At 42.2% G+C, this 14,734-nt stretch overlaps 1 protein-coding gene across 1 annotated transcript; it reads right to left on the minus strand.

Moving 5' to 3' along the window:
- Positions 1–66: 66 nt before the first annotated feature.
- Positions 67–13,929, minus strand: LOC133229572 (zinc finger protein 82 homolog). The gene is made up of 5 exons (XM_061386101.1): positions 13,841–13,929; positions 8,922–8,991; positions 6,578–6,704; positions 6,213–6,308; positions 67–155 (listed from the first exon to the last, which is right to left on the minus strand). Exons 2-5 carry the CDS (start codon positions 8,928–8,930, stop codon positions 109–111), a joined length of 279 nt encoding a protein of 92 aa, XP_061242085.1. The 5' UTR covers positions 8,931–8,991; positions 13,841–13,929; the 3' UTR covers positions 67–108.
- Between the last annotated feature and the right edge of the window lie 805 nt (positions 13,930–14,734).

Raw genomic sequence — 14,734 nt, forward strand, 5'->3', positions numbered from 1 at the left:
TTCAAACTGGTCTCCGCATTCCCTATCATTTTGAAAACTTTTGTACTCATACTTATGGCTTGTAAGTTCTTCTATTATTTCCCATTGAGATGCTTCTAGTTCATAAATTTATCTTGTTGATGGTAGCTTCTTGGTTTCACACCTGGATTCCCAGTCTATAAGATAACAAGTAAACAAAAGTTATTTTCAGATTCCTGGAAAAATGAAATTTCTATGGTTATAAACAGCCAACTCAAACTGAATATCATAAAATGTCAATGGAACCAATCAGAGCAGATCAGTCACTCAGTCGTGTCCGACTCTTTGCGACTCCACGAATCGCAGCACGCCAGGCCTCCCTGTCCATCACCAACTCCCGGAGTTCACTCAGACTCACGTCCATCGAGTCAGTGATGCCATCCAGCCATCTCATCCTCTGTCGTCCCCTTCTCCTCTTGCCCCCAATCCCTCACAGCATCAGAGACTTTTCCAATGAGTCAACTCTTCGCATGAGGTGGCCTAAGTACTGGAGTTTCAGCTTTAGCATCATTCCTTCCAAAGAAATCCCAGGGCTGATCTCCTTCAGAATGGACTGGTTGGATCTCCTTGCAGTCCAAGGGCCTCTCAAGAGTCTTCTCCAACACCACAGTTCAAAAGCATCAATTCTTCAGTGCTTAGCCTTCATCACAGTCCAACTCTCACATCCATACATGACCACAGGAAAAACTATAGCCTTGACTAGACAAACCTTTGTTGGCAAACTAATGTCTCTACTTTTGAATATGCTATCTAGGTTGGTCATAACTTTCCTTCCAAGGAGTAAGTGTCTTTTAATTTCATGGCTGCAGTCACCATCTGTAGTGATTTTGGAGCCCAGAAAAATAAAGTCTGACACTGTTTCCACTGTTTCCCCATCTATTTCCCATGAAGTGATGGGACCAGATGCCATGATCTTTGTTTTCTGAATGTTGAGCTTTAAGCCAACCTTTTCACTCTCCATTTTCACTTTCATCAAGAGGCTTTTTAGTTCCTCTTCAGTTTCTGCCATAAGGGTGGTGTCATCTGCATATCCGAGGTTATTGATATTTCTGCCGGCAATCTTGATTCCAGCTTGTGTTTCTTCCAGTCCAGCGTTTCTCATGATGTACTCTGCATATAAGTTAAACAAACAGGGTGACAATATACAGCCTTGACATACTCCTTTTCCTATTTGGAACCAGTCTGTTGTTCCAAGTCCAGTTCTAACTGTTGCTTCCTGACCTGCATACAAATTTCTCAAGAGGCAGATCAGGTGGTCTGGTATTCCCATCTCTTGAAGAATTTTCCACAGTTTATTGTGATCCACACAGTCAAAGGCTTTGGCACAGTCAATAAAGCAGAAATAGATGCTTTTCTGGAACTCTCTTGCTTTTTCCATGATCCAGCGGATGTTGGCAATTTGATCTCTGATTCCTCTGCCTTTTCAAAAACCAGCTTGAACATCAGGAAGTTCACGGTTCACATATTGCTGAAGCCTGGCTTGGAGAATTTTGAGCATTACTTTACTAGCGTGTGAGATGAGTGCAATTGTGCAATAGTTTGAGCATTCTTTGGCATTGCCTTTCTTTGGGATTGGAATGAAAACTGACCTTTTCCAGTCCTGCGGCCACTGCTGAGTTAATGGAACAGAAAAGAAAAATCCAGAAATAGACACAATTATAAGTGTAAATTTAACCTACAATAAAGGTAACAGCTAAAATCAGTTGGGAAGAGATAGACTCTTTCTTAATAAATGAAAGCAATAAACATAAGGATAAACATAGGCAACACTGATCTGAGAAAGATCCCCAGGGTTCTACTTGTGCATGCTCAATCATTTCTGACTATTTACAGCCCCATAGACTCTAGCCCATCAAGCTCCTCTGTCCATGGAATTTTCCAGGCAAGAACACTGGAGTGGGCTGCCATTTCCTACTCCAAGGAATCTTCCCAACCCAGGCATTGAACCCTGTGTCTCTTGCATCTCCTGCACTGGCAGGCAGATTCCTAACCACTGTGCTACCTGGGAAGCCCAGGGTTCTAACTTGCTGCATAGAATTAAACTTTCCTTCTCCCTTAAAATAAAAACAACAAAAAAGCCCACCACACAGCATAAGGATAAACATTAAAAAAAAAAAAAAGTTGAAATTGCATCAGTATCTTAGACATTATGTAGGATATATTCCAAATGGAACAGATGTCCTTACAAAAATGAAAACATACAAATAACTAGAATAAAACTTAGGAGACTTTTCTATAACTGAGGAACAGGGAAATTTTTCCAAACCATAACTTGATAAAAAAAAAAAAAAAGACCACATTAGAGTTAAAAAAAAAAAAAAAAGGCTAGCATGTCAAAAATACATTAAGGAAAGTAAAATGACAAGCTGGGAAAAAATAGATAAGTAAAGATATCTATACTTATGTTAAATCTATCTCAAAATTGCACTAGCAGGACTTCCTTGGCAGTCCAGTGATTATGACTGCACTTTCACTGCAGGGGCACAGGTTCAAATGCTGGTCAGGGGACCAAGATCCTGCATGCTGCATAGCATAGCCAAAAAACAAAAAATAATTTAAAAAATTTTTTTTATTGCACTAACAAAAGAACTCTGATGCATAAAGTCTTTATTAAAGCATAATTTGTTACATAAAAAGAGTAAAATAGCCCAGCTGTCGATCACTAGGTGGCTGATTGAAATAATTCATGGTATAGCCACATCATGGAATACTATGAAGCAGTTAAAAAGGAATATCTCTTCATATTAATATGGAGTGCTGATTGAAATACACTGTTAATTGTAAAAGAAATGTCAACAAAAGTATGTATAGTTATGCTCTTTGTTTTTTTTTTTTTAGCTATGGTCTTTTTATCTTAGGAAGGAGAGAAAGTGGAAGAAGTATAAATGTAAAATACACATTTACTTATTTTAAAAAGGCGGGAGGAGTAAACCCCATAGTTACAGGGTGGGAAATGTGAAGAAGTCAGGGATAGAAGTCAGATTTCTTTTAATATAATCTGTTTTGGACATTTGACTTTGGTAGTACATAATTATATTGCATAATTGTAAAATAAAATTAAATTACAAGAAAGCATAGCTTAAAAATTCAAAACAGCAACAAAAAATAAAACCCATATTTACAATTGGTAGCATAACCATACAAGGAAACTACTTCACATAACTTCAAAACATAGCAATTTGACTGTGAGATATACCCTATGAAGGGAATAGAAAACAGGCAAAACATTATCTCAAATTGTTTTGAGTAATCATATTATTACTGGTAGTGTAGATTTTATTTTAGAGGCTTCCTGTATAATGTGGGATAGAGTAGGTAATCATGTGATATTCTAATCCCACTATTCTTAGTGTCCATGGTAACTGGGACTCTTGGCATGAAAGAAAATAGATGCAGCTGTTAAGATTTTAAAAAGGGTTAAATAAAAAGCCTATAATTTAGATTAGAATTGAATTGGTATGAACTCATGCTATAGTTTATCTTTTGTTTTTAAATTAAGACTTTATTTCTTAGAGTAGTTTTAGGCTTACAGAAAAACCGAACAAAGCCCGGAGAGTTCCCACATACCCCCTTTCTTTGCCCCTCCAGTTTCCCTTATTAGTAATAACTTAATATTTTGTATTGGTTCAGTACGTTAGTTAAAACTGATGAATCTATATTGATACATTACTTTATTTCTGTTCTCCCTAACTCACCTTAGCCACACTTGCTTATCTGTTGATCCTCAAAAGCATCAAACTCATTCCTACCTCTGACTTCCTCTACTATTACTAGTCTCTCTGCCTTAAACTAGTCTTCTTGGGAATTTCATGGCAGTCCTGGAGTTAGGACTCTGCACTTTCACTGCCAGGGGCCTGTGTTCAGACCCTGGGGAACCAAGATCCCACAAGTCTCAAGGTATGGCCAGAAAACAAACAAAACCCAGAAAACTAAACAAAATAAAAAACTGCTCTTATCCTAGAATTTGCATGGCTTACTTTCAGTTCAGTTCAGTCCCTCACTTGTGTCCCACTCTTTGCGACCCAATGAATCGCAGCACGCCAGGCCTCCCTGTCATCACCAACTCCCGGAGTTCACTCAGACTCACGTCCATCGAGTCAGTGATGCCATCCAGCCATCTCATCCTCTGTCGTCCCCTTCTCCTCTTGCCCCCAATCCCTCACAGCATCAGAGTCTTTTCCAATGAGTCAACTCTTGGCATGAGGTGGCCAAAGTACTGGAGTTTCAGCTTTAGCATCATTCCTTCCAAAGAAATCCCAGGGCTGATCTCCTTCAGAATGGACTGGTTGGATCTCCTTGCAGTCCAAGGGACTCTCAAGAGTCTTCTCCAACACCACAGTTCAAAAGCATCAATTCTTCGGCGCTCAGCTTTCTTCACAGTCCAACTCTCACATCCATACATGACCACAGGAAAAACTATAGCCTTGACTAGACAAACCTTTGTTGGCAAAGTAATGTGTCTGCTTTTCAATATGCTATCTAGGTTGGTCATAACTTTTCTTCCAAGGAGTAAGCGTCTTTTAATTTCATGGCTGCAGTCACCATCTGTAGTGATTTTGGAACCCAAAAAAATAAAGTCTGATACTGTTTCCACTGTTTCCCCATCTATTTCCCATGATGTGATGGGACCGGATGCCATGATCTTCGTTTTCTGAATGTACTTTATTCATATCTCCCCTCAAATGTGAGCATCTCAGAGAGTCATCCTTAACCAATCTCTCTAAAAGAACACCCACTTCATTACTTTGTGATTTTTCTCTGCTTTTTGTTTTGCTTCATAAAAATCATCATTCTTTGTATGTTTTTATTTGCTACTATTATATTTCTTCTGCTGTATCAATGGGGATAGAGAATTTTTCTTGTTTACTGCTACATTCTCAATACTTAGAATACAGAGGGTATTTAAAAATATTTGCGGGATAGACTCTCATACAGGTGTCACTGGATCAGAAATATAAAAAAGTAAAATGATTACTATTGGAAAAGGAAGGCAATCTCTTGTTTGAAAATACAGGAGAAAATGAAAGAAAATCAGGAAAGTGGTAAATGGAACAAAACTGGAAAGGGGGCATGTGGGAACTCTCTGGGCTTTGTTCAGTTTTTCTGTAAGCCTAAAATTACCTTATATGCAGAGTACATCATGAGAAATTCTGGGCTGGAAGAAGCACAAGCTGGAATCAAGATTGCCGGGAGAAATATCAATAACCTCAGATATGCAGATGACACCACCCTTATGGCAGAAAGTGAAGAGGAACTAAAAAGCCTCTTGATGAAGGTGAAAGAGAGTGAAAAAGTTGGCTTAAAACTCAACATTCAGAAAACGAAGATCATGGCATCTGGTCCCATCACTTCATGGGAAATAGATGGGGAAACAGTGGAAACAGTGTCAGACTTTATTTTTTTGAGCTCCAAAATCACTGCAGATGGTGACTGCAGCCATGAAATTAAAAGACGCTTACTCCTTGGAAGGAAAGTTATGACCAACCTAGATAGCATATTCAAAAGCAGAGACATTACTTTGCCAACAAAGGTCCGTCTAGTCAAGGCTATGGTTTTTCCAGTGGTCATGTATGGATGTGAGAGTTGGACTGTGAAGAAGGCTGAGTGCCAAAGAATCGACACTTTTGAACTGTGGTGTTGGATAAGACTCTTGAGAGTCCCTCGGACTACAAGGAAATCCAACCAGTCCATTCTGAAGGAGATCAGCCCTGGGATTTCTTGGGAAGGAATGATGCTAAAGCTGAAACTCCAGTACTTTGGCCACCTCATGCGAAGAGTTGACTCATTGGAAAAGACTCTGATGCTGGGAGGGATTGGGGGCAGGAGGAGAAGGGGACGACAGAGGATGAGATGGCTGGATGGCATCCCTGACTCGATGGACGTGAGCCTGAGTGAACTCCGGGAGTTGGTGATGGACAGGGAGGCCTGGCGTGCTGCTATTCACGGGGTCGCAAAGAGTGGGACACAAGTGAGGGACTGAACTGAACTGAACTGATTCCTTAGGTAAACAGTTTTGTCCTCCTGGGCTCAGGATTTTTACTTCACAGGCCTAGGAGGAAAAGGCATTAGTTGGGTCTTTGAGAACTTTTAAGCTAATAACTCAAAGATGTGGCCAATTAAGCAACTGGCCAAAAATAGTTAAAATTAAGCAATTTTAACAATGGCCTCCCTTTGGCAGATCATCAACTACTCACCTGGGCTCAGATCTCTTGTCACATCCTGTACAACCTTCCAAGGCTCTTTCCCTTGCTCCAATAAGGACAGCACATCTGGCTTAGAAATGGAAACTCCTGTTTATAAGTAGAAATGGATATGGTTACACTCTGCTTAAAATGGAGCACGTTGTTCAGCAAGTAACAAGGTCAATTGTAGAAAGATTAAGACGAAGGATCTATGAAGAATACAAAAGATACAGATGCCCAATGGAGCTGTCCATTTCTAAGTCTATAAAGCACAAAAAATTTATTTGGGACTAGAGGTCTGAACTGCAGCTAGGCACTTGGAAACTTTTCTAAATTTCACAAAGACAGGTTGAATTATTAGGAGCAGACAAGCTTACCCAGTGAGACCAGGTTGCTGTAGTTCTCCAGCATCACATCTCTGTACAGATCCTTCTGTTCCAAATCCAGGTATGCCCATTCCTCCTGTGAGAAGTCTATGGCCACATCCTTGAACAATACTAACCTCTAAGATGACAAACCCAGTGTTAATGGTAAAACAAAAAAATATTTTCTAGAAGTAATGAGAGAAGAAAAGTATTACATAAAGTGGCCAAAAGAGAAAAAAATTTGCAATAAGGTTAAGTAATGGAAAGGAAATTATGTGATAAATGTAGAGCACCTACATAGTTTCTAAACATTCCTATTACTGTTATAGCTTCTCATGAACAGTTATAGGAATGAACAAAAGCCAGGTGAGTAGAGTTCTCTGATTAAATGAAATACTCTGTGCAAGCCCATGCATGAGTGCTCAGTCACTTCAGTCATATCTGATTCACTACAACCCTATGTACTGTAGCCCACTGGGCTCCTCTATCCATGGGATTCTCCAGGCAAGAATACTGGAGTGGGTTGCCATGCTCTCCTCCGGGGGTTTTCCCAACTCAGGGCTCGAACCCGCATCTCTTACGTCTCCTGTATTTGTTAGGTGGGTTCTTTACCACAAGCACTACCTGAAAAGCCTATGTAAGCAGGTAACACATGCAAATTCCCAAATAGGTTGCAAGTTCCTTCCTCCCCTCTTCCCTTTAAAGAATTGAAACTAAGTAAGAGAAAGGATGGAAGGGATGGAAGAAGGAGAGGATGGAAGAAGGAAGGGAGAAAAAAGAAAAACAAACCTGATAGGCCCATCCAAATATCTTTTAAAATATTTATCTTAGAAAATAAGATTTCTATATAATTTAAGGGTTTATTTCCAACTTAAGTCTCAGAATAACTTAGCAATAATTTTCTCCCTTGTCCTGGCAAATCCTTTCATAGTCATCATTTTTACAAGGTATATGTACTCCTGTCTGGAAAATCCCATGGACGGAGGAGCCTGGTAGGCTGCAGTCCATGGGGTCGCTGAGGGTCAGACATGACTGAGCAACTTCACTTTCACTTTTCACTTTTATGCACTGGAGAAGGAAATGGCAACCCACTCCAGTGTTCTTGCCTGGAGAATCTCAGGGACTGGGGAGCCTGGTGGGCTGCCGTCTATGGGGTCACACAGAGTCGGACATGACTAAAGTGACTGAGCAGCAGCAGCATATGATATAATATATCATATTATGATTGTAATAATTGTCTTTCCTTTTTAAAAAACACTTTATTTTTGGCTACACTGGACTTTTGTTGCTGCACTCAGGCTTTCTCTAGTTGTGGAGAATGGGAGCTACTCTCCCTTGTGGTGTGTGGGCTTCTCATTGTGGTGGCTTCTCTTGTTGCAGAGTACAGGCTCTAGTCAGGTGGGCTTCAGTAGTTCCCAAACATGGGCTCAGTAGCTGTGGCTCGCGGGTTCCAGAGCTCAGGCTCAGAAGTTGCGGTGCATGGGCTTAATTGCCCTGTGGTATGTGGGAATCTTCCCAGACCAGGGCATGAACCAGTGTTCCCTGTATTGTAAGGTGGCTTCCCAACCTCTGGACCACAATGGAAGCCTTGTAATCATTTTCTTTTCCTTCCTTTCCCTCCTCCCACCCCATGCAATGTACAGCTAATGGGATCTTAGTGCCCTACCAGAGACTGAACCCCAGCCCTCGGCAGTGAAAGTGCAGAGTTCTAACCACTGGACCACCAGGGAATTCCCTGCAATCATTTTCGTATTTTTTGGTATTTAGTTTGTATTCCTTTTCTAATGTCAGCTCTGTTTCTAAAATCCTCAACAACCTAAATCTCTGGGTCTGTTACCACTCATCATTGCTCATTGTACACATCACTTATTCTGAGCAACAGAAAGCCAGTGAAAGATGACCTAAACTCACATAGACATGGTCCTTGACTTATACATGTTATTCAGATTCAAAACGGACCTTGTCACTGGTATTCACCTCTGAGATATTCACCGACATGATACTCTCTTTGTTATCAGTCCTGCATTTGATCACATGTCAATCTTAAAGGCCTCACAGACCAAAGATCTCACCACATTCTGAGATAAACAGCAATTTCTATCCTAATCATCCAGAAAATAGAGTCAATGACACAGACTGAATTTTGCATATGTAGTCCCATCTCAAACCACAATGACAGGAGAGGTTCTACTTTTTCCTTAATATGTTTCCTGATTTGCAGAATGGATCCCAAATATGGCTAAGTAAGAGAGGGCTGGGGCTTAGTAAGGCAGAAAATCTGGAGGTAAGAATATTGAGCATTCATATCCTAGAAAACAAGACTATTTGATGAAGGGAAGAAAAAACATCAACTCACATGGGGCATGGCTTAGAATGGCAAATTATTAGTTCTCCTCTGGCTTCTTCTTGTGGAAAACTGCAGAGTCCTGAGAAGAGAGAGTCAAGGAAGTAAAAGGAACCATGAGAACAGGCTTGCTTCTAAATGACTAAGTTAAGATAAATATTTCCTTCCCTTTTCATGGCACCTGGTCCCTTCCATGCCCCAATACACATACTGAGATTTGCAGAAATCTAAAAAATCAAATGCCTTCTTCAATACCAAAAAACACAGATATTGAATTAATTTATGCTAAAGCAGTACCCAATTCCTATGATGTTCTTAGGGTTCTCTGACCTGTCCTGAGTGTTCACCTTTTCAGACTAGGGGGCCCTGATCCAAAACATACCCAAGTCATGCCTGCTTCAAGGGTACTGATGGGGCCCTCAGGCCTAGAAGTGCACTATATCCATGTAGGCCAAATCCTGGAACAAACACTTCATACAACTAAGATCTGTGTTTCTTCCCCAGTTCCAACACACTACATACCAGAGAGTGCCTCCCTGACTTGTTCTCATGGTCCAGGTGCGAGAAGTATTTTGAGTCCAAAGTTTCATCCAGGCCACATGAAGTCACACTAGACTCATCCACTAACCAAGGAACAAACCCAAAGCATTCTTTTTTTTTTTTTTAATTGGAGGATAATTGCTTTACAATGTTGTGTTGGTTTCTGCCATACAATAATGTGAGTCAACCATAAGTATACATATATCCCCTCCATCTTGACCTTTATTTTTAATTGTACTTATTTATTTTGGTCATGTGGCTTGTAGGATCTTAGGTCCCCAACCAGGGACTGAAATCCGGGCCCTTGGGTGTAGAAGTGGGGAACATCTTTTAACAGAAAACTGCCTGGGGACTTCCCTAGTGATGCAGTGGTTAAGACTTTGTGCTTTCACCATAGAAGGAACAGATTCAATCCCTGGTGGGGGAGCCAAGATCAGGCATCCAGCATGACTCGGCCAAAGAAAAAAACAACAAACTGGATATTTGTGTTTTTATTGTTGAGTTGTAATAATTCCTCACACACTCTAAAAAATCCAATTCCTTCTTGAACATGTAATTTTCAAATTTTGGATCCTACTTTGTAGGCTATCGGAGAAGGCAATGGCACCCCACTCCAGTTCTCTTGCCTGGAAAATCCCATGGATGGAGGAGCCTGGAAGGCTGCAGTCCATGGGGTTGCTGAGGGTCGAACATGACTGAGCGACTTCACTTTCACTTTTCACTTTCATGCATTGGAGAAGGAAATGGCAACCCACTCCAGTGTTTTTGCCTGGAGAATCCCAGGGATGGGGAAGCCTGGTGGGCTGCCGTCTATGGGGTCACACAGAGTCGGACACGACTGGAGTGACTTAGCAATAGCAATTGTAGGCTATACACCTGGAGCTTCCCAGGTGGCACTAATGGTAAAGAACCTGCCTGCCAATGCAAGAGACATAAGAGACGGGGGTTGGATCCCTGGGTCAGGAAGATCTCCTGCAGAAGGGAATAGCAACCCACTCTAGTATTCTTGCCTGGAGAATCCCATGAACAGAGCAGCCTAGCAGGGTTGCAAAGAGTCGGACACAACTGTAGTGACCTAGTGTACATGCATTGTGGGCTATATTTTCACTTTGTTTCTTTTGAAGCCGGTAAGTTTTTAATTTTGAGGAAGTCCAATTTATGTATTTTTTTTCCCTTTGGCTGCTTATACTCTTACATTTAGGCTGATGGTGCATTTTGAATAAATTTTTGTGTGTGGCGTGAGGTACAATGAGCCTGTGATAAATATTTCACAAGTGCTATCTTGACTCAACACTGATGTTATGGCTAAAAACTCCCAATTCCTCTTCACAGGAAGCTGGCTAAACACCCTCCTTTTATACTTCTCTTATCAAGGTCTAACACAATATAGCTTTGCTGGGCTACCCACGGATACCTCAGTCGCCTTGCCATTGTAATCTTAACTACATCCACCTTCTTCCACAAGCCCAGGTATGACATTATATGGATGACCTCCTCCTCCATAAATGGAGATTCATTTAACATGCTCATTAAAGACATAAAAATACTCACAAAAGAGCTTACAAGAAGAGTCATAGGCTATTGCATCATGTGTAATGTAAAGCCCTGACACTGTGGTGAAATTCCTTTAAAGTATTGGTAAAACTGGACAGCTCTATCCCACACACTGTCCATAAACTGCTGTGGAATCTCTCAGGGCCCATAAAGTCAAGTCTTATTCGGGTCTGGAAGCAACATATCTCCTTACTGACAAATTTTAATCTCACTGATGCTGTTACTTACAAACCATCCCACCGTGAAAAGGAATTCATCCAACAAAAGGCTCCACAATCTCTTCAAATTAAAATCAGCAGTCACTTCCTGTTAGTGGCCTCAGAGACTGCCTCTTTGTAGAGGCCGCAGCAACCTCTCATGCCTCTGAACCAACTATGGTGTCCACCTACAGGCTAATGATGCAAGAAACTGCCTCCTTTGGCCCTATGCTGTACATCATTAGAGTGACTAAGCGTACATCATTAAGTGACTAGTGCTGGCTAGATGCTAAGATCTCTTGGAAATAAAGGCTTTCAAAGACCCTAAGCCTGGGAATCTCTGAACCGAGATGCCCATTATGCCTTGGATCGTGGAAGCAGCACTCTCACAAGCTCAGCGCAAGTACTGAGGCCTCCTTGATACACCCTGTAGGTGTAGCCAAATTCTGGCCCTCTAGAATATTCCATCTACAGGAGAGACTGGTCTTCCCTATCCCCAGTCCCTTGCTGGATGTGATGGTGCTAGAGGAAGTCACCGCTCCCCCAGAGTCCTTGACTAGGAATCCGCCTGGGATTAACTGAGTAGACAACAATGGGAGTTCACAGACTCTGGACAGCACCACCACCATCACAAGTGATGGAGGTCAGTGGAATGTTGCTGCTTTCCATCCCTTAACTAGGATGTTCCCCATAAAGGACAGGACCCAAGGGGCAGAACAAGTGGTCAAACTTCACGAGGTCATCTTTGCACAAATGTCCTGACCAACAAATGGTTCTATCTGCATATTTTCACAAACTCTTGGGCCACTGCTTAAGAGTTTCCCCTTTAAGTGTAAAGAAATCTGGGAATCTCTTATCTTACAGATACTGAAACATAAATCAAAGTCACACATCCCTGGATATACAAGGCCCTTCCAGGACAATCCTGATTTCCTTCTGAGTTCCAGACATTACTGACAGTGACCAAGGCACACATTTAACTTCTCATAATACACCATGCTGGGCCCCTGGGAAAGGCATTCAAAGGATCTTTCATTTCCCAATAGGTCCCAGGCAGCTGGTTTAATTAAGAGACATAATGGTCTCTTTAAACAGCTCCCTTTTAAATGGTAGTGTGTAAAAGGACCACCTACATGTGTCTTTCTCTTACCCCAAGCCTTAATCTCTCTAATTTAAGGCCCATTGGCTGACCCACATCTCAAAGAAACTTTAGGAAAGTTCCTTATCACTATTTTCTATATATAGAGGGGAATATGTCTCACCCTCCACACACATGAAGACATCACATCTGAGCTCTTTTAATAATAAAGTCTCCCTCTATCTTTATGGATTTTTCAATACTGCTGTCATTTCATCAGGGCTGGAAGTCAGATAGAGGGCACATACTCTCTTCAGACTTGTTAACTGTCCCATGGGAGAAGCATCTGTCCACCTAGTATGTGATCCATTTCAGCCTAACTTTCCCTCCCCAAGAAACCTTCCCCAATATTTGGATTATAAGGGGTTGAAAATTAATCTGAGCTCTCTTTCTGATCCCTTCCAGGAAATTCAAATTAGTGCTGCTAGGTTAAGCCTCTTAATCTACAGGAAATACAGAAAAACATGTTAACGATACAGTGGGAAACTATACGGAACAAATTACCCAGTTTCTTCAACAAATACATTGCAAGTAGAGAGAGACAAAGAATGAGAATAAGAAATCATGGTTTCTAAAAAAGACTTTATTAGGAGAGTTATAAATGAATCACAAAACATGGGTCTTATCTGAACCCAGATTCAAAGAAACCTCAAAATTTTTTTAAGTTATTTGCACTGTTCAGTTCAGTTCAGTCACTCAGTCATGTCTGACTCTTTGTGACCCCATGGACTGCAGCACGCCAGGCCTCCCTGTCCATCACCAACTCCCGGAGTTTACTCAAACCCATGTCCATTGAGTCGGTGATGCCATCCAACCATCTCATCCTCTGTCATCCCCTTCTCCTGCCTTCAATCTTTCCCAACATCAGGGTCTTTGCAAATGAGTCAGCTCTTCACATCAGGTGGCCAAAGTACTGGAGTTCCAGCTTCAACATCAGTCCTTCCAATAAATATTCAGGACTGATTTCCTTTAGGATGGACTGGTTGGATCTCCTTGCTGTCCAAGAGACTCTCAAGAGTCTTCTCCAACACCACAGTTCAAAAGCATCCATTCTTTGGCACTCAGCTTTCTTTATAGTTCAACTCTCACATCCATACATGACTACCGGAAAAACCACAGCCTTGACTAGACGGACCTTTGTTGGCAAAGTAATGTCTCTGCTTTTTTATATACTATCTAGATTGGTCATAACTTTCCTTCTAAGAAGTAAGCATCTTTTAATTTCATGGCTGCAGTCACCATCTGCAGTGATTTTGGAGCTCCCAAAAGTCTCTGACTTGAAGACAATTTCTTTACCCGGTCATTCGCGCAACGTCACACAACCTCATTGATGGCTGAAGACACAATTACCACTCTCGCAAGTGTTCACACACAAAATCATGCACTCTCATAGGCACATCACGTTACACACACACACACACACACACACACACACTGGCGCGCTAAGGCCTGAGACTCTAGACACGGCCTGTCTCTGCACCGCGGCTCAGCCAGCGCCTCACCTTCAGCTTCCCCGGCGTCCTGCAGGGTCCTAGCGGACAGGACAGTTTCACACTCCGCCCTCCTCACGCCGCAGGGCCGCTCAACTGGTTTAAATACAGCAGCGCTGAAAACTTGGTAGGAAGTGACGTAACATCCGCAGGTTTCTGGAAAATGTAGTCCAACACCGAAAGATCCAAAAGAACCTGCGATCCTGAGCCCTCTTCGAGCCCTCCTCGGTACCGTAATCCTGCAAGCGTATCAGGCCCTCCGTTGACTTCCGGGGTGGAGGAGGGTGGGGGAGAATCACTCCGCTCGACTGTAGTTCAGACTGAGAAGAGGACCCTCCACGGGCATTCTGGAGGGAAGCTTATTTCCGCCATGGGGACTTCTGGGACTTGTAGTGTGTTTAAGAGCCCCAGCTCCGGGAATTGGTGATGGACAGGGAAGCCTGGCGTGCCACAGTCCATGGGGTCGCAAAGAGTCGGACTTGACTGAGAGACTGAGCCCTAGAACTAAGAGCCCCAGAGGGCACAGTGGCATCGTCCTGTTCTCAGTCCCAGCTTGGGCTGGGCTGCGATGGGTGCCGCCAAGGAGAACTAGAGTCCGAAGGTCCTGGCAGGTGGAGGGGAAGAGAGAGCAGATTCTGAGGAAACTGAAGGAGAGGAATCCCCAGGCACTAACCGCAGCCTGGCCTGTTGTAGGAGGGCATGAGAAGAGAGACCCTTCACTGCTGGTGTGAGTGCATTTGCTTCATTTTGTGACCTTGGGTGGAGGGGGGTTGGTGGTTGTGTAGCTGTTCCTGAGACAGTTTTTTTGGTTTGTTTTTGTTTTTTTAATTGGAGGATAATTGCTTTATAATATTGTGTGGGTTTCTTCCATACATCAACACAAATAAACCCTAAGTATATATATGT

The sequence above is a fragment of the Bos javanicus genome, chromosome 18 (genome assembly GCF_032452875.1).
Source record: "Bos javanicus breed banteng chromosome 18, ARS-OSU_banteng_1.0, whole genome shotgun sequence".
Classification (NCBI taxonomy): domain Eukaryota; kingdom Metazoa; phylum Chordata; class Mammalia; order Artiodactyla; family Bovidae; genus Bos; species Bos javanicus.